Raw genomic sequence first — 26,972 nt, forward strand, 5'->3', positions numbered from 1 at the left:
CGTTAAGGACAATCTGCTACGCAGCAAAAAGCAAGACTCAAGGCACCAAAGTTCTCTGGTTTACTCATGCATGAGGGAGACCTGGCTGGAGCCAAGCGTCGTTCCACCACTTGACCTCTGTCAGACTCTCAGCCAGGTTTCCCCACAGCACTCCTTTTATTGTGGCTACATGAATATGCATAGGGTCATTAACATATAGCATCTTACATAGGTATACATGTAAACAAAGAATACTGTGTGTGTGTGTGTGTGTGTGTGTGTGTGTGTGTGTGTGTGTGTGTGTGTGTGTGTGTGTGTGGTACTGCTGATCAAAGGGTCATATAACATGAAGGCAAACATCCTTGGTCAGGAAGAGGGTAGACCCCCCCCCCCGGTGAGGAAGTCCAGCAGTTCATCTAAACAGAAAAGCACTTAGACTAGAACAGACGTAGCTACGTTAATCCTACCATAAAACAATGAAGACAAGGTACGACCTCTCCCGTGCTCCCAGGATGTGGGTGTGCATTCTAGTGTGGAATACACACCAAGCCTTTGCAGCCTGTTAAAGATCACACAACCTATCACTACACAATTGATTATACACCTCTAAGAATATATGGTTAAATATTTCCTAATACAAATGACAATAATAAAATCTAAACCCAACACTGACCCTGATGGTCGTTTTTGCTGTAATGCTCCAATGATTTCATAAATTTGTTGCATATATTTTATAATTTAATCATCAGGGATCTTTTTACTGAGCAGCGATGTAACGTTTGGCTAAAAGGCTCTCACAGAGCTGCAGGTGGACCTGAACTAGAACCACCACATCATCAGCTCATAGCTCAAAGACTCCACCTCCTGTCAGACCGGGGGACGTGGTCTCCGCCCATCAACCCATTCCTGGCCATTTCGTTTATTTGTGACTGACACCTTTGTTTACCTGAGCAGGTGCAGAATATCAATATTAAATCTCAGAGGAAAAAAGTTTGTTTCCTGTCAGGATCAGATGCCAGTCATGTGACTAGCGGGGTTATTCACCCCTCGCTATCAACCGTCAGATGAACCGTTTTACCACCTGATCCAGAGAGAGAGAGCGAGAGGGAGGGCTGAGCCATCAGAGCGACAGATCTTTGAGAGAGAAAAGAAAAGGGGATGAGGAGAGGGATTAGAGGAGAAACAGAAGGAGGCTCGCTGAGGAAGAGGAGGATTAACGAGAAGAGGAAGGGAACAAAAGGAAATACAGTAAGAAGAGAGGAGCTGAGGAGGAGGAATGTTTGATCGCCCGTTTAATCAGCTCATCAAGAATCAACTTGAAGACAGACAGGTGAGTGGCTGTCACACAGACAGGTGTGCTTGCAGACAGACAGACACACGGATGAAATAACCTGAGCAGGTGTGTACGAAGGTGTCTCAGGTGAAAACTGATCTGAAAGCTTCAGGTGATAAAATTATGATTTTCTGAAAGTAAACGAGACATTAGTGAGGAGGTGTTCCTAATGAAGTGGACGCTGAGTGTGTGTCAGGCATGGTACTGATCCCGCTCCGGTTTCATCAGCAGGAAGATTTTAATAAAGAGGAAGAGTCGGAGGACCGAGCGTCTCAGTTTAATCATCTCTGCCATCTCACAAACAAACACAGACTCTGAGCCGAGCTCGGACCGTCTCGCTTTATTTCTCCAGAGGCTGCAGGACGCTGAGCAACATCTACACACCTGCTCCTGCATGATGACGGCTGATTAAAAGACTTCAGGTAAACCGGCAGGTCACAAACATCTGGATGCTTTCAGTAGCTGGTCAGTGCTTCAGGGTCGCCGCTGGTTAGGGTGTTTATACTGGTAGGAAAAACTTGGCGATTGTCACTTTGGGGGGGGGTGTCGGGTTGTGGTACTTCCCTGCCTGAGGCTGAGAGATGGCACGATGCTCGGCTCCAGCTGTGGAACTGGACTCCAGGAAGGCGGGGCTGGATACTGCCCCAGTTTGAAGCTGTCCGCAGTGACAGGTGGTGGGCGAGGGGCGGCGGGTCTTCTTCTATCCCCAAGGTTCACAGCGTTTCTCTGGTGGATGTGAGCCTTGCTTCCCTGCGTGTTTGGGTGGGAGAACAGGTCTCGACTGGGGCTTGTGCGGACTTGTCCAATCACAGCTCAGAGTACTCAGGTCCTGTAGGGTTCGGTTGTCCTGCTGGGAGTCTTCAACGGTCACATGAGCAGTAACAGTGAGATGTGACTGGGAGAAATGGCCTGCCCGGTCTCTGACTTCTTCACAGTTTGTCCATAATGAAGGGGCGCCTGGTTCCAACTCAGCTTAGTGACCGGTTCGTGCAGACTGAGTAGCCTCCTGTAAGGTGCGTTGCTCCTTACGTTTCCAGGCTGAACAAAAACACGTGAAAGCTCTCGGCTGAAGGCAACAATGTAGAAAATATTCATGAATAATTGGTTTGAATGCACAGGCGAGCTTCCAGAGACAACACAAGCCTGTGCCCAAAGGTGGCAGCTGCAAACAGGAAGTGAGGTCATTTTGAGCAGATTGTTTCCTGTCTGTGAACATGTTTGGTTCAAGTTCACGGCATACTCAACGTTTGATGCTCTGTTTCTGTTCTTCTACTGCAGGCCTGTGGGCGGCGAGCAAAACCTTTAGCACACCATGACAACCACACAGAAAGCAGATGGTTGCCATGGTAGCCACCTGTTTGAAGTAGGCCTGGCAAAGCTGTAACTATGGCATGACCTTCAGCTGAACTTCCTGTTTGCCTGACAGTTCATCATGTCCCTCTCACACGCCCTCGCCCTCCTCGCCCTCCTGCTGCCGCGTGGACGGTGTCAGTTTGATGTCTGTCGATCTCTGCGTGGCTCAAAGGCGGGGCCTGAGTTTTACGCCTGTCAGCCGCCCCCAACCAACATGAAGGAGGTGATGCAGATCAGAGTTGACCCCCCTGGGATCACCTGCGGAAACCCACCTGAGAGATTCTGTACACTGGTCAGTCTGACGCACCTGAACACACACACCTGATCACAAACCTGAACACACAGGTGACCTCTGAGCCGACTTCCTGTTGCCTGTGTCACAGAAAGACATTGTAGCTCTGCTCTCTTCATCATTTTCACTCCACAAACTTCAGTTTGTCAGATGAACTCTGTCCACAGGTGAGGGTTTCACTTCACAGAGAGCTTGTGATTGGTGCTGCAGCATCTGAACTGTTTGCTGATGAAATTATTTTAAAGTTTTCCGACTACATTTAAATTGTTGGTGTTTCACTCATTTTAAACGTGAGCAGCTCGTTATCTTTCACCAAAACAAGGAAGAGTAGACGATCACCTGTCAGTCATTGTATGACCTCCTGCAGGCGCCCCGAGCCACAGTTTGGACCCCTCTGCAAACAGACAGAGGACACGGTGATCCCGCTGGCTCTCTAATTGTTCCTTTGGGAAGCTGAAGTCCTGCCTGAATTATTGATAAATGTAACAGCTGTAATGAAGCAAAGACTAAATGCTAATTGATTTCATTTGTGTCAGTGAAAAGACCCCGAGAGTCGGACAGGAAGCGTCTCACAACATACGTGAAACACGCTAAAGTTCAGTGGGTTAGACAGGCGCAGTAACGTGATCAGAACATGAACAAGGACGTTCAGACTGTGCAGCAGATGGACTCTGGAGCCACTGGCTCCACTGAAAAACAGACTCAGCTGTAATCACATTGGGTGGAACAGTGGTTATGCCTCCAAGCAAGAAGGTTCCTGGTTTGAATCCCAGCTGTACCTGCACGGCTTTTCGCCAGCTTCCTCCTGAGACTTGCGTGACTAACTGATCTGAAATCAGCTATGAAGTGTGGGAACAACTCATGTTAGCGTTTAGTTGACATGCTCACAGTTCAAAGTGTCGACGGAGCTGTTTACAGTTTTTGAAAGTGAAGAGTGGGCGTAGATACCTGCTATCTGTGCAGGTATCTACACCCCCCAACATTCAATGACATTTCTTATCACACAGGATCAATAATGAGTTTACATTCAGACCACCACACATGCTTTGAGTCAGACTACTGTAACAGTCTTTTAACGGGAATTAATAAGCTTTGCTATCCAAACTTTCCAGGAACCCTGAACATGTTACTCCAGCTTGCTGCTCTTCAGATTTGACTCAGTAAAGTTAAATCCCATTTCAGAGTATCGACCTGCTCTTCCTGTACCAACCGCTGCGAACCCTCAGATCCTCAACACAAACCTGTTTCCTGTTCCCACCTCATGCTAAAGGTGATCGAGTGTTGGCTGTTTTTCACACTCAGCTCTGGAGTGAGCGGCCCGAGGAGCTCTGGCATGCTTTGTCGGGGTTTTCTATAAACTGGTCAATTTGAATGTAGATTTGATGTTTTTGACATTCTTAGTTGAACTCAGTATTGTTTGTAACTTCGTTAAAGTTATTCATTACATTTGGAATAACTGTCAGGTAACTTTGGAGTCTAATTGGCTTATATTACATTGTGGTCACGCTGACAACTAAATACACAAGGATTCATTTTTAAAAACCTTTTTATTTGGAACAAATTAGGTGATATTACTGAGACGTAGTAGTGAGTTTACTTCTGTCGTTGTCACTGGTGCTGATGTCGAAACTACATCTAGTCAGGTGACCAAGAAAGTTAGCGACAGATCGAACAGATTTCATAAGTTTACCCAATTCCTTAAAACTCCAGAGAGGCCTGTAAGACTGCACCTCTGCTTCCTGGTCCCAACTCGGGTCACGTTTTGGGGGGTTTAATAAATTTGGCGGGAGCTGCTCCATCCAAAGCAGGATAGATGCCGTCTCTTCTAACAAGACCAGGGTCCTTCCGAATGTTTCCTAGTTATCTGATGTTGGACTCTGAGTTTGGATATTTTGGTGGAAACTGCATGAAAATTTAAACACTTTCATGATCATCTGACAGGAATGAGTCTAACACGTCTCCTTCAGCATGTATTTCAGGTTTTCGGCCCTCTTCGTGTGATTAGTCAGTGCTGGTTAGTTAAAGCCACATCTCCTGCACACGGCAGCTGAAGTTAAAGGATAAACCTCAAACCCTAATCAGATTAGCATCAGTGTTAATCCCTCTCTGCACATGTTAGAGTCTCTGTAAAGGTACAGCATACTGACCTTTAATGACTACACAAAGTATGTGTAAGTATAACGGAGGCCTAGGTTAAAGGTCAACATTAATTAAACACAGGCAAACAGAAGCTGTGAGAATACCGCACAGTTTGTGTTTGCAAACGTCATCGGTATTAACCGCCTACAAACAGCATGTCAGACCAAATCAGGAAGCACCCGCAACAATAAAACTACAAACACTGGCCATGAAAAGCCACACTGGTGCTGGTCCATGTTCACCATTAATACTAGCACTTCTGCGCTGAAGTTATGGTCTTTCCTCATCTCAGTCCACTCTGACTACCTCGAACAACACATTTTTAAATTAAATTAAATTTTATTTATATAGCGCTAAATCACAACAAAGGTCGCCTCAAGGCGCTTCATAGATACAGAGAAAAACCCAACAATCATATGACCCCCTATGAATTTAAACCTCAAAAGTCCCCCTCTTCATTTCTCTCCTGAGAAATGAACTAATTCCTTATTTATCCCTTTAAATTTACTTGCAGGTGAAAATAATAACTAGAATGTAACGAAACAAATCATGCCCACAAATCAAGCTCTAAACCCACTTCTAATTTCTATTTTTGGCCACACACCGTCTACGGGTAACATAAATCCAGTCTTAACACTATTTCTTTGGCAATTTACATAACATACAAATCCTGCAAACTATCACTAAAGTTGCTCTCATTACTCTCCATTACTTTCACAGTGTTACTGGAGGCCAAGGTAATGCCATCCAGAGTAAGAATCTGGTTAGATACCATATTTCTAAGCTTTTCAGGGCCGAGTACAATAACCTCAGTTTGATCTGAATTAAGAAGCAGAAAGTTAGCGGCCATCCAGGTCTTTATGTCTTTAAGACATTCCTGCAGTTTAACTCATTGGTGTGTGTTATCTGGCTTCATGGACAGATAGAGCTGGGTGTCATCAGCATAGCAGTGTAAATGTATGCTATGTCTTCTAATGATGCTGCCTAAGGGAAGCATGTATAATGTATGAGGTAAAAGTAAAAAGAACAAATTCCTGATAAAACATCTGTTTTCTGTGGACTTCCATCACACTCACCCTCTTTTCTCTCAATCAACCTTTGTCTTCGAGGGGCTCCTGCAACACCATGCCTGGGATTATAATGACTGTCTCTGAAATGTGCAGAGTCGCTGCTTTGAAGAGGCGTTGGAATTCTTTCAATTTTTCAGGAGTTACGGGAGCTACAGATGTTAATGTGACAATGACATTCTTGATTGTTTATAAACTTACAGCCCGTGTTCGTGCTTTATCAAATATTGGTGCTCAATGTGGTCTTTCCTCAGGAGAACCCGTACCTGTGCAGCGATGAGTGCGACGCCTCTAGCCCAGACCTGTCTCACCCTCCTCAGCTCATGGGAGACAGGGAGAGGGGTGGGCTCATCACTTACTGGCAGACAATCACATGGTCCAGGTTTCCTGAGCCCCTATTGGCCAACATCACCCTTACCTGGAACAAGAGTCTGGAGGTGGTCGATGACATTGTTGTTACCTTCGAATACGGCCGTCCAACCAGCATGGTGCTGGAGAAATCCATCGACAAAGGTGACTGGAAACCTGTTAAACACCTGTTCTGACTAATGTTTGAGAGATTTTCTGAAACATTCAGCTGATCAACTTCACTGAAGAGTAATTAGCTGAGTGCAGAGTCTGAGGGGTATCATTCAGAAACCCTTGTCTCCTCTGATCCATGGATGTGGGTGAAACAAAGTCATTTATGAAGCTTTTACAGATGGATTTTGTCTGGAGATGATTCTGAAACCAGGAAACAGGAAGTCACAAACACCGTGAACTGTCAAATAATCAGCGTTTGTGTTTCAGGTGTCACTTGGCAGCCGTATCAGTATTATGCCGACGACTGTCTCGAGGCGTTCGGCATGTCGCCCAAACGAGTCTCTGATTTAGCACCAAGTAACATTACCCGGGTCATCTGCACCGAGCAGTACTCCCGCTGGGTCGGCGCTAAGGTCTGTAACTGGACCCTGATGCTGGTTCCGCACAGTATGCAGAACACATTTGTACAGCTTATATTTATTTGTGGTTATCTGAAACTTCTCCTCACCAACAGGAAGAGAAATCTGTGGTGTTTGAGGTGAGAGCTCGGTTCGGGGTGTTTGCTGGTCCAAAGCTGATCAACATGGACGCTCTGTACACTCGGATGGAGACCACAAAGGGACTCAGAGATTTCTTCACTTTCACCAACCTCCGACTGAGGCTCCTCCGCCCGGCACTGGGAGGAACCTACGTCCAGAGAGACAACCTGCTGAAATACTTCTATGCTATTTCCAACATTGATGTTTTTGCCAGGTAACCAACAAAGACCTACCATAATCTAACTATAACTCAGCAACAACTGGCTACATTCACAAATGAGACAAACAAGTCCTTGCCCTGAAAAGACCAACATCCCTACTGGGTAACAAACTAAACAACCACAAACAAACACTAATGTACCATTTCAATGCCAAAACCAGTTAACCAACCTCTATATCACAACCAAGACGAGCCAAAAGCCAGCCATCATCATCAGGCGTTCCCCAACATTACAGCTAATCACAAAAAGTCATGTAGGGGGGCAGAACAGAGAGGGAGGCCAGTTTAAGAGGATTAGGATTTGAGATTTTGGAAAGAAATTGGACTACATTCAGAAGAATTTTCTTTTAAAGCTTACCTGACATCAGGGGGTTTTCAGCAACTTTTGACATACACAGAGGATAGATGATCCATGGTCAAGCTGAACACTGTCACCATCTTGACATGACAAGCAACTCAACCAGTCCCACTGTAGCCCCGCCCTAAATCCTGGCCTGCTTCGAGCAGGACAAACTGTTGTATTCAGTCAGACCTGAAAGTACTCACTGCTCAGATCGCCTGAGCGATCTGAAGGCTCGTACACTTCTGTCCAGTCAGACTCCTTCACAGCCAAGAGGAGTCACTCCCTGCTGGACATTAGAAAGAATGCAGGTTTAAGGAGCAGCGTCCATCTTAGTGGTCTAGTTTCAGGAGTTTCATATGAGTTGGTAAAAGTTCAGGTGAAGCTAAGCCCTTCTTTGTGTGTGTTTCTCAGGTGTAAGTGCAACCTACATGCATCTCAGTGTGCGCTGCGCGATGCGACACTGCAGTGTGAATGCGACCACAATACGGCTGGACAGGACTGTCAGAGCTGCAGCCGAGAGTTCACATCTCGCACCTGGAGACCAGGATCATACCTGCCCCTGCCCAAAGGCACTGCCAATGCCTGTATGTAGCTACACATGCACACAGACACGCACCTGCAAACAGCAATATAAACTCTACACCTGTTTCCATTCATGTCCTTCTCAGGTGAAGCAACAGAACCTGCAGCCAGTAAGTACAGCTCAGCTGATTAGCTGTCTTAACTGTCTGTCTGCTCACCTGTCTGTGTTGCATCATGGCACTTTACACTTGTAAGCAACTGTGCGTTTCTGTGCAGCTTGTCTAAGGTGAGCTTTTAGCAGCTGAATTCACTTCACGTTACATCATCCCCGTCAGTCACACGATAGCAGTCTACAAGGAAAATTTGGATGTTAATTATGTAGTTAACAGATGAGCCGCTCATGCTCTTAGTCTGTGTAAGTTGTTTTAAGTTGCTAGTTGTCACACACACACACTCATCCTAAGAGATGCAACCCTGACTGAATAGAGATCAACAGATAAGCTATATAGATCAGTAGATCAGCTAGTGACTGACTTTTTTAGATCTGAGGAGTCAGCAGCTGAATTCTCAAATTTCTGGACAAACGCGATTCAAAGTTTCTGAGACTAAAGCACAGGGTGGAAACAGTCTCGGCTAAAGAGAGGATTTGTCCAGCAGTCTGTGGATTTAGCTGCATTAGAAATTGTTAGTGTCCATAAAGCCTCTGCAGGACACAGACCGGGTGTTTCTTACAATCACAGGAGATGAGATGTGGCTGGATGGGCTGCAACAGACTCCAAACTAAACCCAATGTTATGGCCTCAGCACCCTATGCAGGAAGGACCAGAGATAATAACCCCACCCAAGCAGAGCAGAGGCTGATGAGCCATGGCAGAGATCAGGTGACTGAGGATGAGCTAGATGCATAAAAGAAACCCAAACTGTACGAACCTTGAGATCCAGGTTCAGTTGCAAAAGGAGCCTCTGCGCTGTGGTTCATTGTACAATGTTGACCTGTTGATGGTGTGAACACATCTGTATAATTTCTAAAATAGCGCTGCTGTTCAGACTGTTAGGGGACAGGTATAAACATGTTGATATTTGGGGTGCTGAGAAGGAGGTTTGGTCTCAGATTTAAAGACAGGACTTGAAGAAAATAAGCATCAAGACTAGAAGATTAATGGCTCAAATGGTTTCTGTTGTTGGTTAGGGATTGCATGAGGGATGGGGTTGATTGCAGTTCCACTAAGACCAGGTTTTGGTTCCAGGGAGGCCTTTGAGAGCAGGTGGTTTACTCTGGAGTCTGTCAGCCTGACCATCTGCGTGGCTGTTATGAGAATGTTCATTTATTGCACTCCCTTTCATTAAAACCTCCCTGGAGTCTCTTAGCTGTAAAAAGATCTTGTTTTCATTCTTTTTCTGGTCTGGCTTCATGGTGGGACACACCCAGCTCACCAGTTTATTTTTACAGCCAGAGAATTAGACTGGAAAGCCCCAGTACCCTGTTCTGCAGACTGTAGAGAAAAGATTACTAAAGAGACGTAACTCTTCTTCTCTGACAGCAGGTGGTGACTCTAACTCTGAAGCATCTGATAGACCTGCCACATCAGATGGAGTGACTGACAGTACTACTACTGCTACTATTACTACTGTACCTGAGAGCAGGACGCCAACCGACACAAATACTGCTGTTGGCATTACTACAGCCACAACTGACAGAACTACTACAGCTACTGTTCCTACTAAAACTGACTTTGGTACCCCAGCTGACAGTACTACTACTACAACTACCAGTGACAGTACTACAGCCACTTATACTGTAACTGACAGTACTACTAAAACTGATACTAATACAGCTTTGAGTACTACTAACCGCATGACTGATAAGACTTTGAATGACCCAACTTCTCCTAAAGACATTCCTTTGACTACATTCATGTACACATTAATGTCTGATAACAGCACAGAGGGTCCTCTTATGGTTTCAGCTGATATTTCTACTAATACTGGAGGCAATTCAAGTACCAGTACATACATGACTGACTCTAGTACTGTGACTTACTTTACTAGTAGTAATGATTCAGCTGACCTTCCTTTAACTGCTATTGACTCTACCTCAACACTCACAACTGGTACAGTAGTTCTTACTGCTGTCCGTGGTACTATTAGTACTACAGGTTCTGTTGCCTTTACAGACTCATTCAGTACAGCTGGACCTACCACAGACACAGCTCCACCCAACAATCCACGTCTGAAGACTGGAGAAAAACCACCTCCCAGAGTACTAGACAGTACCACCAGCCGTCCTACCAGTACCACCCCCACTGTCCAAGGCAGCAGTACTGACACTGGAGGGTCTATCTCTGACCCACTGGGTCCACCCTATAACTCCACTTCAGACGTTGGTGTGCTTGGGACTGATATATCGAAGGTGGTGACCAGTGCTGTGTCACCTACTGTCCCAACACCATCAGCTGGAATTCTGCCTCTAACAACCATCCCAGAAACGTTTTCCCCAGGTGACGGGTCTCAATCTGAAAACTTTCTCCCCACTGGATCTGTCCGTATCAGTCAGGCTGGAGATACTCTCTTTACAACAAAACGTGATGGAATTTCTCTTCGTCCTGATATACCTCCTCTGGCTGTACCTCCTCCAGATCTACCACTGGAAGCTCCCTCTGTGGATATACCTTCTGCTCTTAATGAAGCCCTTCCTGATGTAATTTCTCCTGATGTTTTACTGGATATACTATCTCCGGATACACTTTCTCCTGATGCATCATCTCCAGTTACACTTACTAATAATGTACAGCTACCAGAAATGCCCCCTCTTGATCTATCATCTCCAGATACACTCACTCCTGATGAAATAGTTCCTTTTGTTCCAACCCCCAATGTACTGTTTCCAGGTGCACCATCTCCTCCTGCTTTATCTTCCCTCAATGTTCCAGCTCCTGATGGAGCTCCTACTGATATATCTTTCCTTGAGGTACCTACTCAAGAACTTCCTCGTCCTGATCTCCCTCTGGAAGGACCACCTCCTGACAAACCTGCTCCTGATGTACCTCTTCCCGACCCGCCTTCTCGTAATGTATTTCCTCCCGATACACCTCCTCCTGACCGACCTTTTCCTGATCCGCCTTCTCCAGATGTACTTCCAGATGGGCCATCCATTAAGACTCCAGATACTTCAGTAGATTTTCCTCCTCCTGATGTACCTTCTCCTGATGGGGCATCTCCAGAAATACGTCCTCCTGATGCTACCCCTCCAGCTCCAGATATTCCTGTGGACTCCGTGTTGCCTCCCTATGGAGGTGGTCCTGTATCAGACACAAAGTCCGCTACTATAGATCAGTCTGACCCTGCTGGTGATTTAGCACCTGTTGACTTTACCTTCCCAGTTCCAGAAAACCCAAAGTCAGTTGGCCCTGGACAAGATTCAGGATCTGATTCTCAGCCCATGCCTGTGGTTGAACCTGGCAATGTTTCAAGTGACAATATTGAAACGCCTGGATCTAATTCTATCAATGCTGGACAGGAATCTTTTCCAGTAAAGCAAGGCAGAGGAGAGACAGGAAATGAAAAATCTGAATCAAGTGGTCCAGATTCTTCTGTGCCATACAGAAACATTCCTAATGTGGATCCAGGAGTGGATCCAGGCAGTGAGAATCCTGCAGTAGATTCTACAGCAAACAAAAAGGAAAGAACGTCTTCTGGAGAGGAATCTGTTGAACCATCAGGAGGGTTGAAGTTTGAGGAAAAGAAAGACTCGAAACAAGAAATGACAAGAGAGGCAACAAAGGAAAAAGGTACAAAAACAACAGATTAGGATTCACAGTCAACAGATATTAGTGTAGAAAGTATCCTTGTTGTTAATAGATTACTCCACCCATCAACCCATCCATCCATGGTAAATGGACTGATTCTTATATAGCGCTTTTCTACTTTCCCGGAGTACTCAAAGCGCTCTATACAACATGTCACATTCACCCAATCACACCCATTCTCACAAGCACTGACTCTAAACTTAGTGCTTTCTAAGTACATGCACACAAATTCATATTCTGATGGAGCAACTTAGGGTTAGTATCTTGCCCAAGGGTTGGGTACTGTTTCCATGGCTGAAAGTTTCAGTGTTAAGTGGAACCTTTGGAGATTTCTCCATCATGGCATGATTGGTCAGATTACTGACACTGGGCGGATTGTAGGTTTATGCAAATTTGAAACCATTTTCTATTGAAGCATTAATGGCAGGTTTTTAGTGTTTTTTAGAAGAAATGTAAACAGAAAACATCAAAATCCTCATACAAATTAAGTATTTCATTTCCTTTTTGAACCAAGCAGTGCCTGAAGCCAAAGAGGAAACTAAAGAAAAATCTAAAGCCGAAGGAGAGAAGGAGAAAGAGGACAAAGGCTATGAGAAGAAAGGTACAGAATGCAGTCACTGTACTGCCATACTGCCACCTACTGGCAGGTAGTAGTAATGTAACCCTCATGGTAAAAATCCTAACAGGATGAATAGATCCAGTAAACGTTGTGCTGATCCCTGATTGGTAGATCATGCAGTGGTGACCCTGACTTCATATTGCCATGCTTACTGGTTACGCACCTGGTTTTGTGTCTAAAGCAACCCAGAAGATCCTGATTCCAGGAGGACCAAAGTTCAGTCAGCTGTCCAAAATTGCCTATGTGAGCTTCCAGGGTAAGACCTCTGTGTCCCACCCATTGACTGTAGAAAACATGGACGACGCGTCAGGTCCCCAAAAATGAAGCCAAAACGTCTCTATCGCCCCCTGGTGTCTGGCTGCAGTATAGGTCATAAACCCCGCCTCCTCCTTGTTAGCGGATGGGACGGGGGTCAGACTAAAATTAATTAATTCTCCTCAGATAATCTTTTTCCATAGATTCTTTCTTTTGTTATCAATAGTTGCTGATTTATGTCCAAGGGGTCTCCTTTCCCATAAGTTTGATTCTAATTCCTACTGCGGTGATGTTAAATTGGGGTGAAACGTCATCATAGCAGCTTTGACTGGCAGCTGCAGTCACGGAGAAACTTGCGTATCTCTGTTCGGGAATAGCAGATAGAGCGTAGGCTCTGAGAGGAGGACCAGCGTTTACGTTACGAAAACACGACCGAGTGTTTTAACCTGACAGCCTGAGGTATTCTTCAGTAAACTGGACTACCCGACAGAAGGACCCGAGGCCCCGCTGCACTTTTTCGGTAAGTTAAACGTGTTTGTAAGCTAATCTGTAACTACCGTCCTTAGCTAGCTCCTGAGACCTAGCTAGCTAAGATGAGCACTCGGCTGTCAGGGTTCGTTTAGCTAATCTGTGCAGGTGAATGAATTTACCCTGACTGAAGAAATCAAGAGAAACGCTCTGCGCTGCTCAGTCACTAATTACCGTTACTGTACTTTTATTACAAGTGTTATACTGTAAAAGCAACAGGCTGCATCCTGCTTCAGCTCCTGTGCAGAGCTGATTATTAAATATCTTAAAACAGCAGCATGTTTTCAGTCTCCACATGTGTAAAGACAGTAACACCATTTTTTTAAGCTTGTACTTCAGTAACTCCTCATTAATCTGTAACTATGGATTAAACTGTAGAACTGAAAAAATGTAAGAGAAGAGCTTCAGATCCTGAGTGTGTGAGGACAGAAGGATCAGCTTTATTTTAGATTTAAGAGATAAACTTTATATTTCAGTTTGTGATGGTTCTGTTCTGTTTGTGATTACAGGAGCTGCCCTCAGATTCAGACCTCAGCACCACCCAGTGACAGCAGACAGATCATCCAACATGTTCACATGTTAACTGCAAAATGAACTGATGAAAACAGTACAAAGGTTAAAGTGCCACATGTGCTGTAGTGAAAGCTGCAGCTGTTTTATTGATAAAGTTATGAATATGAATATGAATGAATGAATGAATATGAATATGAATATGAATATTCTTTATTGTCATTGTCACAGGTACAATGAAATTGAAAGATGTCTCTGGTCAGTGCAACATCACAAAAGATAAATACTTAAAAACTATAATTAAATACTTAAAAACTATAATGATAGGATATAAAAGATAGAAATACATATAAAATACAGTATTCTCATACCGTAGATACACCCAAGCAATCCAGGCCTAAGGCCCCATACAGACACTCAACATACGACCTAGTTGATATATCACTCAAACAATCAATCACTCAATCAATTTGTTAGCGCATCCAACAAAACATGTCTGAAAGCATTCCAACATCAAGGGCACAAATGACAACAGGGGCAATGAAAGTCATCTACTTTTAGTAGCATTGAGACATGATATTGCAATTGGGTAGAAACTGTGTTTGAGTCTGTTAGTCCTTGTGTATGTTGTTCTATACCGTTTACCTGAAGGCAGCAGTTCGAACATGGAGTGTCCAGGGTGTGAGGTGTCCTTTATGATGTTATGGGCTCTTTTGAGGCAGCGGGAACTGTGTAGGTCTTTCAGTTTGAGGAGAGGGCAGCCGATTGTCCTTTGGGCAGCGTTGATTACTCCCTGGAGTGCTTTCCTCTGAGCCACTGTGCAGCTAGCGTACCATATGCCTATGCAGTACGTTAGTATGCTTTCGATGGAGGCTCTGTAGAAAGACACCAGCAGTCTCTGTGTGATGTTGTTCTTCCTAAGCACTCTCAGAAAGTACAGTCTCTGTTGTGTCTTTTTCAGTAGCTCAGAGGTATTCACACTCCAGGATAGGTTTCCCTCTATGCTGACTCCCAAGAAGCGGAAGTCTGCCACCCTCTCCACACAGTCGTCGCTGATGATTAGTGGTTGGATTTCTGTCTTGTGTCTTCTGTAGTCAATTATGAGTTCTTTGGTCTTTTTCGTGTTTAGGAGAAGGTTGTTATCCTTGCACCATGAAGACAGCCGCTCCACCTCATCTCTGTAGGCAGACTCATCTCCCCCAGATATGAGCCCCACCACAGTAGTGTCATCTGCGAACTTTACAATGGCGTTGCTCTGGTGGGCGGGGGTGCAGTCGTGTGTATAAAGCGAGTAGAGCAGTGGACTAAGCACGCAGCCCTGTGGCGACCCAGTGCTTAAAGACAAAAAAACAAAACGATTAATCACTCATGTAACTGTGTCACTGTATATCAGCATTAACAGGACCTCAGTTTGGTGTTTCACAAAGCTGCTGATAGGGATGGGTACCGGTGTCGCACCGGTTCTGACATAAACGGTAGTAACCAGACCGAAAAGCAGCGCACATTTTGGTGCTTTATTTCGGTGCTTTTTCTTCCTGAGCTGTGATACACTTCTAGCCAATCATTTTACGTTTCCGAGGATAGTAGGCGGGCCCAGGTACGTACGTTCTTTTAGAGCAGAGCTACAGATTAAAAACGCCCAGGGCGAAGCGGTCAAAGTCGGGCTGTACTTCACAGCAAAATATGCAAACTCAGCAGCAACAAGTGCTTTAAGCTGATACTGTGATACTGTCAAAGGAGGCAACACCTCAAATCCGATGAAACACCTGGCGACGCATAGCGTTTTTTTTAAAAGCCCAGAAATGCGCCGTATTTGATAGCTTGCTGCGAGACCTCACACCGAGCGCATCTACTGCGGGTGGGTTGCCTGTTATGCAACATCCCCCAAAAACTCAGAGAGGAGAGTCCTGGCCCCTAGCCCTGCCAGTGTAGCAGAAATGATGAGGATGATGATGCAGCAGCAGCCGTTCTTCTCTGCGTGAGTAGCTTCATGTTGTTCGTGTGTAATTTACGTTGAGTAGGCTAACCACGTTATTACATTAATGCATGTAAGGTGAACTAGCAAACATCATCATAGCTACATGCGGCTGTCCTCTTGTTTGATGGCAGATACTCCCTTCACCCTGGCCAAAAAGGCTAAAATGACCAAAGAAAAAGTGGGAAACAGTTAAACATGAGAGGTTTTGGACAAAGTTTATTTTTTCCATTGTTTAAGCACTGCTTCCAGCCAAGAGTGATACCATATATGCCCCATAGCTGCAGAAAAGGCTAACATTGTTATCTTTTTACAAAAAACAGCTAAACATGAGAGGTTTTTGGACCAAGTTTGTGTTCTCCATTCTTTTTGTTCCTAGGGCGACCGTGGCTCAGGGGGTTGGGAATCGCATCTGTAACCGGAAGGTCGCCGGTTCGATCCCTCGGCTCTCTGTCCTGGTCGTTGTGTCCTTGGGCAAGACACTTTACCCTACTTGCCTACTGGTGTTGGCCAGAGGGGCCGATGGCGCGATATGGCAGCCTGGCTTCTGTCAGTCTGCCCCAGGGCAGCTGTAGCTACAACTGTAGCTTGCCTCCACCAGTGTATGAATGTGAGAGTGAATGAATAGTGGTATTGTAAAGCGCTTTGGGTGCCTAGAAAAGCGCTATATAAATCCATTATTATTATTATTCTTTAAGCACCGGTTCGAGCACCGTTTGAGCACCGGCACCGTTTCAAAAGTACCGATTTGGCACCGGTATCGGATAAAACCTAAACGATAACCATCCCTAGCTGCTGATCTCAGACCTGCACAGCTTCCGTTTGAAACACTTGATGTACTCAGCTGCATGAAGAGCACGTTTGAGTTTCTCTGACACAATTAAATAAAACCTGATGAAGGTCAAAGGTCGTCACTTGTATGTTTAACTACAAATTTGTCATCTGGAATTCTTTCAGTTTTTTGCAGATGGTGGGTTATTTACCATAAAGTGATTCAGAGTTATTCATACCAGAGTAACCAGAGAGGATCATATATTTTTAAATATACAAGTTTCTACAGGACTGAATATAATATCTTTATGTAAAAGCCTGGAGCCTCTGGGGAGTATCCGAGTATTTATAACATTACACAACCCAAAGGTCTCCATCACAGTGTTCATGAAATGCTGGGTTTATCCATCTTCTGGGGCGGGCCTACGGAGGAGTGCTGAAGATTTCCCTGTGAGGGAGCTGCTGGTGAAGATCATGAGTCCTGCTTGATCAATGCGATGAGCTTCAGTCTTCCAGGGGCCCGTTCTTCGTACCTCGCTAAGTAAGTTAGCTGGATTTGATTGTTGACGATTTCGCGTGATCTTGGATCGTTCGGTTCTCCGAAGCTCATCCGGGACTTGCTGTCATAGCAACAGATCCGTAAGCGTAAACCTGCTCGGGAGCAGGCTTACTTTATGTAAACAGGATTAGATCGCGGCCACTCAGGTATGTCCGCTTCATTTATACGAAAGCAACAGCGATATTTTACCACTGTTTTACCATAAATAAATATTATCAAAGATAATGCAGCACTTGATCCTTTTATTGATGTCACACAGATACATACAGGTCATTTCGTAAAAAAAGGGAAATGTACTATTAACATTCTATTACATGTATGTGATTATTACAGATGTAATTCATATTTCAGAGTAGTAATTGTAAATTACTTCATGTAATCAAGATGAGAGACCACGGCTATAAAAGCGAAGGTGGATTTGGGAAGCCTGTCGCAGCCATGTCCTGTCCGTATACGCGAGCCACCCATTGCAGAAGGTGCAAGATTGATAAGGAGAGTCCTCAGAATCCAGCGTATATTGCGGGATAGACAGGATCCTTTAGCTCAGCGCGACAGTGTGCTCATAGAGAGATATCGATATTCCCGTGAGGGTATTATTTACTTAACCAACTTGTTGACGAGGGGGTGCAGGACCACCACCTGTCTTTTTTTGCTCTGCCCTTTTCTTGGTTGCTGTTATAAACAAACAAACAGATTATTTCAGGCTCTCTTTCCAAGAGACGACAAGCAACATAAGTGAGAAATATTACCATTCTGTAAAATATTCTTATATTTCACTTTTACTTGTTCCCATGTTCTAGTGGGTCCTGTCGTGGCTCTAATGTGAAAGAGGATATAATGTAATATAATATAATATGATATAATGTAATATAATATATTAAATTTACCCTACCGCCTACTGGTGTTGGCCAGAGGGGCCGATGGTGCGATATGGCAGCCTGGCTTCTGTCAGTCTGCCCCAGGGCAGCTGTGGCTACACCTGTAGCTGCCTCCACCAGTGTGTGAATGTGAGAGTGAATGAATAGTGGTATTGTAAAGCACTTTGGGTGCCTTGAAAAGCGCTATATCAATCCAATCCATTATTATTGTTATTATTAAATTACTTACGAGTTTGATTTGTCAGCAACTTCCTGCCAGCCCTCTCTCCTTGCTTTTGCAGCCTTTGCAGTGTTCCCTTGCGTTTTAATTAAACTCTGAAACTCCTGAAATCCCTCAATCAAGAGTTCTTGCTCTGCTGCCGAAAAATACCGAGTGCGCTCCTTCGACATTTTCGCCGACCAATCAAAGGGTTGCCGATCAATGTTTCTACTATCGATGCGTAGCCCCTGTTAAGCCACCCAGTGATCTCACATTACTTCATCCAGCTGTACTGATCGTCAACAACAGGTTTGTTCGGAGAACCGGGATAGCGAGCTCAAAGTTAGCGCGATGATTTGATCTTGGATGTGTCATTCGATCTTGGATGTAGTAAGCGAGGTACGAAGAACGGACCCCTGGTGTTTCTTAAATGAAACCTCTTTCAGTGGGTCAACAGAACAGCTGGCACAGGACAGCTGTGATGAAAGAAAGGCAAGAAGTTTCTCCAAACCTTTGGACCCAGAAACCCAGCTTGGTCCTGATGGTCTGCCTCACTAGTTTCTCTCCAGGGTGAATGTAGCTGTTGATATAATATGGACTCTATTATTAAATGAAAAGAACAAATTAGACTACACTACTGAAACCTCCTGCTGATGTTTTTAAAGTTTCCATGTTACCAGGCTATAGAGATTTAAACAGTTTTAGATCCATTACACTCACAGTCTTATGTTAAAATCTCAAAGGACAGCGTTATATTTTTGATATTAACAGTAACTCTGGGCCTCTGTGGAGTGTGCAGCTGATCTCATCACTGTCTAAAAATGGAAACAAAACCTAAGGAGTCCTGAATCATTCAATAACAGACTATTAGAGTAACAGGTGTGTAACATCGCTAGCTAGCTAGCAACAAGCCTCCAACACAGTGCGTATGCTAGCGGCTAATCTAGCAAACTAATTAACAACAGAGTGATTTTAGATGTTGTAGAACTATAAGATGATAAGCTGTGTTTCTTTCTCATAACAGTGACGTGGTTGTATTTACCTTAATTTAACGAGTCGTCAGTCGCGGTAAACCAGCTAAAAACTGGAGCAGCCGGGCTACGTAAAAAGTGTAGGGGGCGTGTTTCCGGCCATGTCCAGCGGGTGTGTGGGCGGGAGCGTGACGCAGTCGCTCCACCTCAAGTCACCACTGCGCAGACTCTGGCTCCAAAAATGCAAGATGGCAGCCTCCACAAGTGGGATATTTTGGCTTCATTTTTGCACAATGTCAGTCTTTTTCTTTTTTTTTTTTTTTTTTTGAAACAAATTTCCATATACAAAACAAGTCAAGGAAACAGACCAGAATTGTAACAATTTACATTATAAAGATGGTGAAGCAAGTCATCATAACTTTACAGGGAGAAAATAAAAGTTTCTAGAGTAAAGAAATAAGGAACATAGACCTTTTGACACAGGCAAGAAAATTAGAAGAGCAAGTATTTTTTGATTTTACAGTATAGTACAGCAGTTTTTTTGTTCATATTTGAAATAAGCTTAAGTGACTTAAAGTATTGACAAAAGTAATTCAAGAAGACGGTAAACATAGGAGAGGCATTCTTCCACTTACATAAATGAATGAAAAACTTACATAGCACTATTACAAAATTGACAACATCTGAGATTTCAGAATCCAGATTGTCCATAAAGTAAAGAATATCCTTAGATGTGAAGGCAGGTACATTGGAAATTCTGAGTGAAACCCAACAGTGTATTTCAAACCAGAAAGCATTAACATACTGACAAGTGAAAAATAGATGCTCTAGTGTTTCTGGATCGGAAGAACGGAAAGCACAAGAGTCGGCCTCAAAATTAAACCTTTTATGCAGGAATTCTCCAACTGGATAAATGCCTGATATGATTCTGAAGTGTGTTTCTTTCATTTTAGGCGCAAGTGGGTATTTTAAGTAAAAAGAAAATGACTTGTCTTTCAATATGCTATCAAGGTCATGTCTGACATTGACATTGTAGTTGCAGAATACTATTTGCTTAAAGGTATTAGAGATGAACTTATTATTAAATTGTTTACAATGTCACTGTCACTACCCGATCCGTACCGGAAACCCGATCGGTACCCCGCATGCGCGAAAGGTTTCTACTTCCGGTCGTAGCGTTTTACGATAGTTATGGGTCAGAGTATCTGTTAAGATGTTAAGAATAACAAGTATATCTTAAAATGTTTGCAATAATGAAGCGTTTCAGTACAATGTAGACAAAAACGAAAAATAAAAAGAAAGTTACGGATCAGGACTCTCCGATCCTTACTGCGCATGTGTAAAGTCTGACCGTACAAATCGGGTCTACCTGATCCGTAACGCGCATGTGCAGATGTTTTCTTCTTCTTCTGTTCGTTTAATGGCAGTTTACTCCCCAGTGTACGAGGATACCGCCACCTGCTGACCGAGCGACTAAACCCTATTATAAACTGAATTATCGTCATTACAAACGTGTGTTAAATCTGATTTAGCGATAGTCGAGTGTGTTTATGCTTGTCTGTGAGGAGAGGATTGTTGGAATAGTGATGATGATGTGCGCTATCACTGTCAATTGTCAGTAAACACTTAATCTGGCTGATGAATCTACACGTGAGATATTACAAAGTCTGCATTATTAACTCTGTAATTAGGCGCCATTCTTCTTATTTTACGGCGCTGTTGCTCAATCAGGGGACGCTCTCTGTTGAGGAGAAAAGCATGAATTTCTTTGCATACGGATTATCCATTGTTTAAATGTCCCGGGCAGTCGAAAAGGAGGCAGAGCTGTTGAGAAATGCTAGGAGCTAACTGGGCGCTAACCGCATCATTCAAATATATTGAATGTCGCAAAGAGAGGAAGTGACGTAAGATTTGCGCATGCGGGGTACCGATCGGGTTTCCGGTACGGATCGGGTAGTGACACACAATGCGAGGAGGCGCTGTCACGTCGTCCATGTTTTCTACAGTCATTGGTCCCACCCTATACCTGACCCCACCCACCAAACAGACCTCGCAGTGAAATAGACTCCCCCCCCCCCAACCACCTCCAGATACACTGATCGTGTCCAGAAATTTTTTTTCACAAACTTAAGTAGACACTGACTCCTTCCTATCAGCACTGGTCCCGCCCCTCATTGCTCTAACTCCTCCCCCTTTATTTCACTACGTACCATGATGAGCACTAATAAAACAATGTCTCCCCATCAAAGTTCATGTTGTGTCATCAATCTATGTTTGATGTCCGGGGGGTGTGGGTGGGGCTGTGGGTGGTCCTTCTTTGAACACAGGTGTGTGTGTGTGTGTGTGTGTGTGTGTGTGTGTGTGTGTGTGTGTGTGTGTGTGTGTGTGTTTCCTTCAGACTGTGAGTGTAATGGTCACTCCAACCGCTGCAGCTACATCGACTTCATCAACGTGGTCACATGTGTGAGCTGTAAACACAACACGCGGGGGCAGAATTGTCAGTACTGTCGCCTTGGATACTACCGAAATGCCTCGCTGCCGCTGACTGACGAGAACGTCTGTGTTGGTCTGTAACATGCACACAAACGCAGAGATAGAGCTCAATGTGAAGTTAGAAACCTGTAAAACATCTAAAGGTTGAACCGTAGCTCTGGTCTTGAGCTCTTCTATGACAACCAGGTCGAACATGTAAAAATCTCCTCAGATGTCTTCACACAGCTCTGACTTTATAAGATACCAAAGTGTATTCTCATCAAACGGCAGCACAATGTTCCACAGGTCAGAGGTTGTCTTATCACATTAGTTTATGTTAATATCTCACAGTGAGTAACCCATCTGAGCCAGACCTAAAAGGTAGAATGGAGATCATATATCTTTCAGGAGCAGGACCACACCTCTGTACACGCCCCGTCCAGTTCTCTGTCTATAAATGACCAACCCCACTGCCGCACTGTGGCACTACAAGCTATTCATACGCATTTTTGTCAGTATGTGGGGATCTGCCCAGGAGCCACTGCCAGTTCCCAAACCACAGCTCAATTCATGCTCACGTCATCCACTTATCTACTAAAAACACAATCTGTTACGTCCCAGTCTAGGAATACAGGTGCGCAACATGAGGGTTAAAAGGAAAGTGACCCCGCCTCGCTCCCCAGAGCCATATCCAGAAGCCAGTTTACAGGTTAAGGTGCTTTCATTGCTACGAAAAACTGAAAACTTTAACTCTGGGGTGAACACAGGCCAAAATAACAAACAAAGCAAGCTATTCCAAAAAGGGAGGTGCTACCTAAACCCTGGGAAAAACAAAAACCAACTCCCTGATTTAATAAACAAGAGCAAAAAGTACAGAAAATAATAAGGCAGCTTCAGTACAGTGTCTACAACCGACATACAAAACTTAATGATTCTCTAAAGTCACACACGGACGTTTATCAAAGATGGTTTGGAAGCCAAGGATGGTCTGCTGCTGGAGAAGGCTTTTTAAAACAGGCACTTGGCACAGGACACTCGGAACAAAATCCAAACACCGTGATCCAAAATATGGGCGGGGCCGTAACACTGTCCAACCTGAGGATGTGGTCCCAGCTAGTGAATAGATAGATAGTCTATTGATCCCACAGGGGAAATTGTCGTGTTACAGCAGCATGACAAAGAGGAAAAATGGTCCACTCCACAATAAACAACAAATAACACAGTTGGAGTGCCACAGGTGAGGGCCTTCTACTATGACACAGCACAGGAATTTATATATTTTTATATTTACAACAGCGACACAAACAAAAGTAAGAATGAAGTCGGAAACAGTAAGAGTCAGACTGACATTGTGCAAACTGCATGAATAAGTCCTGTTTACACTGTACATGTAAGGTGTAACACAGACGTGTTTGGGATGTTGTGTCCTCAGAGTGCGAGTGCCACGCAGACGGCAGCGTGTCTCCTAGATGCTTGGACTCGGGTCTTTGTCAGTGTAAAGATGGAGCCACGGGGAGGCGCTGTGACTCCTGTTTACCTGGATACACCTGGAGAGGAGGCGGGGCCGGCTGCACAGGTACACAGAGGGGCTGAATATGATGCGCCTCATGTTATCGATGAGCTAATTGGTGATCGATGATCTTTCACCATCAGCAAACGTGTGCGACAGTGAGCGTTTGGTCTGTCGGAATGGAGGAACCTGCGTCGACTTCCTGCGCTGCATCTGTCCTGAAAACTTCACAGGTAAACACAGCTCAGGTGGTGTAGGTGGGTTGGGAGATGCAATGATGTCACAGAACAACTTGATGATGCCACGTGCCCCTTCAGGTTTATTCTGCGAGCAGAGGGTGTGTCTGAAGAAGAACGGCTGCCTGGAGAACGCTGAGGACTCCGCCTCCTCTCTGGCATCACACCTTTACCTGCTGACCTTCGGTCTGATCACCGCCACTTTCTGCTGACCCCGCCCCCAGGCACAATGTCCCATAATGACATTACCTGGGACGATGTGATTGCAACCAAATGTTTTTCACTGAACTTCATGTTTTTTTACATTGTCGTACAGGATATTACATCACAATCTTATGACATCACATAAGGCCCTGCACACTAAGACGATCATCACATTATAATTTTAGGAGATCAACAACAGGTCACTTTAACCTGACAAATCAGAGACAGCCGAACTCTGCAGGAAGAGAGCTGCCTCAACCCTACTCTCCCTCCAGCCCGTCTTCTCCACATCGTCTTCTCCACATCGTCCTCTCCACCCCGTCCTCTGAATAATAAAGGTTTATCTTATCTCCTTCTCCCCCTCCTCCTGTGCGGTTCAAGGACTCTTTAATTTGTATGGATGAAGCTCTGCAAAAACATTGTCACCCATACTGCACTTGGAGCTCTGACTGGTGCATACGTCTGAAGGTCAAACTGAGTGAAATCAGCTGATCAATACGTTACGTGTCCTCTCTATTTCATGCAGAAATGTGATGAAGTTTATTGACAAAGCCGCTGATCGCTCGCCCAGCTGCAGCATTGATAAATGGTGATTCTTTTTGTGGCAACATTTTAGCTTCATACCTTTTTTAAAAATATATATTTATGTTTTATATTCCCAAAGGTTGATTCTGTTCATCTGTTCATCAGTGGGAGAAACATTTCATCATCATCCAGGTGACTTCTTCAGTCTCAGCTGACTGCAGTTTTCCCCAAACCTTATAAACAGTACATTTGCATAATGAATGAAACTAAAAAACTAAACTAATACCAAAAATTGGTCGACCCCAAGGATCATGGTGCACGCTGTTAAGTGCAGGAGGATTGGCAGGATTTATAAATCGGGGAAACCAAACAACCTCTGGCTACAACACAGAAGAGCCACCTCATCAGGCCAGGACTCTGCAGTCTGTTTACATCTACAGGCCAGTGGACACTCTTTCAATTATGAGGATGTAACATCCTGGACAGGGAGGAACGCTGGTTTGAGGGCGGAGTCTTTCCCTTTCATTTACATGAAAAGGGAAAGACCATCTCTGAATCGAGGAGGGGGCCTAAGGGTACATCTGTCACCATCTACAATGCTGTGATTGCAGCCATTGCAGCCAGATTTAAACCCAGTGGGAGTTTTAAATCTGGGACTCCCCACCATTTGACCTTAGAACTGAAGAAGCTTCTCGGATGAGAGGTGAAACGTCTTCAAGCAACTCAAGAAGTCCAGACGCTTTTCTTTCCAAGCTCCTTAGACTACGATGACCTGGATGACTGAGAACCTTCACAGACATACCTGGATGATTGAGCATGCATTAATATGTTTTATATTGTGTTATATTTTATTATTTGTTTTAATACTGACACGTTTAACTATATGTAATCCATTATGGTGAAGCTCAGGGATAGATAAGATAGTAATTACAGGTAGTTTTCTTAAACATGGCCTCTGATTGTGTTCCACCCTGTTAGGGACGTTTACATATAGACCATAAATAGTTAAACATGTAAATATTGATCAATAGTGACTTTAGACAAATTATGTCCCTTTTGGTAATATAATGTTTTATTCTTGAAACTGTAACAAGTTATTTAATAACATATACCACAGGTCTGTATTATACAAAAACCAGTTTATTTTAACCCATGTTTTCCGACGGCATGGAAAATACTTGCAGTTTTAAAAACATATACATATGTGTGCATTTAATGTTCCTGTCTTCTCAACTTGGCACAAAAATTTTCACAACGCTTATTGGTACTGTTCAGTAATCTTTTTCATTTCATTTCATTTCAAAAAAACATTTTTCCAAACAGGATGGAACATCAGTGTTTTCAATTTTAACATCTGAGTAAATGTAATGGAGACCAGGGGTTCCATTACCTTGGTGGCATTGTTAATGATAAATGGGTGGATTGGGAATTTAAAATAGGGTAATAAAGAAAACACATTCGTTCTTATGGAGTCTTTTATTAGGTTTATTTTGACATACGATTAAATTGACAGCTTGTGAAGGTGAAGAGACAGGGGGACTGGCCTACCTGTGTCAGAGAAGAGCCAAAGGTAGAGCTGTTTACAGTTAATCATATGTCAATAACCTAAATATATGTGAAATTAGAACTTGTAAAGGTACTCACCTGTCCTGGTTGCTTCTTGCAGGATGTGGAGCAAAAGAGTAAAAGCGGCTCAATCACCTGTTTAAGAGCTCCTGGAGCAGACCAGTGTGCCAGGTTAGGGAGTGTGGTTAAAGAGGGTTTTAATTTATAAAGTAACGGATGAAGCTTATGTTATTGGTGTGTTTATAGTACGTGTTGGAAATATGTATATGTTTGTTATGTGCTTTAATGTTATTGTATGTTTGTTTGTGTGGAGGGCTATTGTTTTCATGTTGATTAGTTAACCCCATACTTGGGCTATTCCGGATGCTCACCTGAAAAGGTAGAGTATAAAAGGAAGGCATTTTGTTTAGTTGTAGTTAGTGTTTGTGCTCTTATCATGCTCCTTCTTTAATAAAGTGCCAATCCATGGATGTATTTTACTCCAGTCTCGCATCATATTATTGGACAGTGTAATGTGTAGGCTGTGTGCAGACAGGAATAGGACCCAAGGTGCAGACTCCGGAGCCAGATGTGAACTCAAAACAGCTTTAATGTTAAACTCAAATATAACATAACTAGAAAAAAATCAAAATAAACTTACACCGGAGGACTGACAGAACACACAGCTAGGTAAACGGTAGATCGCGACACAGAGAAACACAGGGCTCAAATACACAGAGGGAGCAATCAGGGAATGGGTAACAGGAGGGAAACACAGCTGGGGCAAATCAGGCCTAACGAGACAAAGGAAGCAAAACAAGACACATTAACATCAGACATGGGCTTTCAAAGTAAAACAGGAAACCCATAACACAGACTGAACAAAAGACACAGACTCACATGCAGGCACTACAACAGAGGGAACAGAGACGTGGGACCAGGGCAGACAGACACTGACCGGACACGGGGATATAGCAACTAAGGATACACAGAGACGCGAACTAGACAAGGGGATACAGCTGACAGGGGAGACAGAGCAACTAGAGAAGACAGAGACATAAACCATAAGACAGAACTCAAAGAAACCAAAGACTAGAAAT

The 26,972-nt window shown here is 44.0% G+C and overlaps 1 protein-coding gene across 10 annotated transcripts; it reads left to right on the plus strand.

The window, feature by feature from the left end:
- Positions 1 to 1,106: 1,106 nt before the first annotated feature.
- ntng2a (netrin g2a) lies at positions 1,107 to 26,372 on the plus strand. Of its 10 annotated transcripts, none has more exons than XM_076891227.1 (14): positions 1,107 to 1,309; positions 2,591 to 2,957; positions 6,418 to 6,676; positions 6,953 to 7,098; positions 7,200 to 7,438; positions 8,199 to 8,371; positions 8,456 to 8,479; positions 9,851 to 12,097; positions 12,630 to 12,716; positions 12,916 to 12,990; positions 21,779 to 21,946; positions 23,285 to 23,428; positions 23,506 to 23,595; positions 24,467 to 26,372. In XM_076891227.1, exons 2-14 carry the CDS (start codon positions 2,745 to 2,747, stop codon positions 24,469 to 24,471), a joined length of 3,870 nt encoding a protein of 1,289 aa, XP_076747342.1. In that variant the 5' UTR covers positions 1,107 to 1,309; positions 2,591 to 2,744; the 3' UTR covers positions 24,472 to 26,372. The 10 variants fall into 10 exon arrangements, with proteins under 10 accessions (XP_076747342.1, XP_076747345.1, XP_076747341.1 ...); XM_076891223.1 differs by having other exon boundaries at positions 1,109 to 1,309; positions 23,680 to 26,372; XM_004571659.2 differs by having other exon boundaries at positions 1,109 to 1,309; positions 12,633 to 12,716; positions 23,680 to 26,372.
- The last annotated feature ends 600 nt before the right edge of the window (positions 26,373 to 26,972 follow it).

This window comes from Maylandia zebra, linkage group LG12, assembly GCF_041146795.1.
Source record: "Maylandia zebra isolate NMK-2024a linkage group LG12, Mzebra_GT3a, whole genome shotgun sequence".
Taxonomy (NCBI): Eukaryota; Metazoa; Chordata; class Actinopteri; order Cichliformes; family Cichlidae; genus Maylandia; species Maylandia zebra.

What these genes read in the sequence shown, in the direction of transcription:
- ntng2a (XM_076891223.1), top strand. Translation starts at nt 2,745, where the DNA reads ATGTCCCTCTCACACGCCCTCGCCCTCCTCGCCCTCCTGCTGCCGCGT. An exon ending in CTGAGAGATTCTGTACACTG is followed by an intron (nt 2,958 to 6,417) that starts GTCAGTCTGACG and finishes GTCTTTCCTCAG; the next exon opens with GAGAACCCGTACCTGTGCAG. An exon ending in AGCAACAGAACCTGCAGCCA is followed by an intron (nt 8,480 to 9,850) that starts GTAAGTACAGCT and finishes CTTCTCTGACAG; the next exon opens with CAGGTGGTGACTCTAACTCT.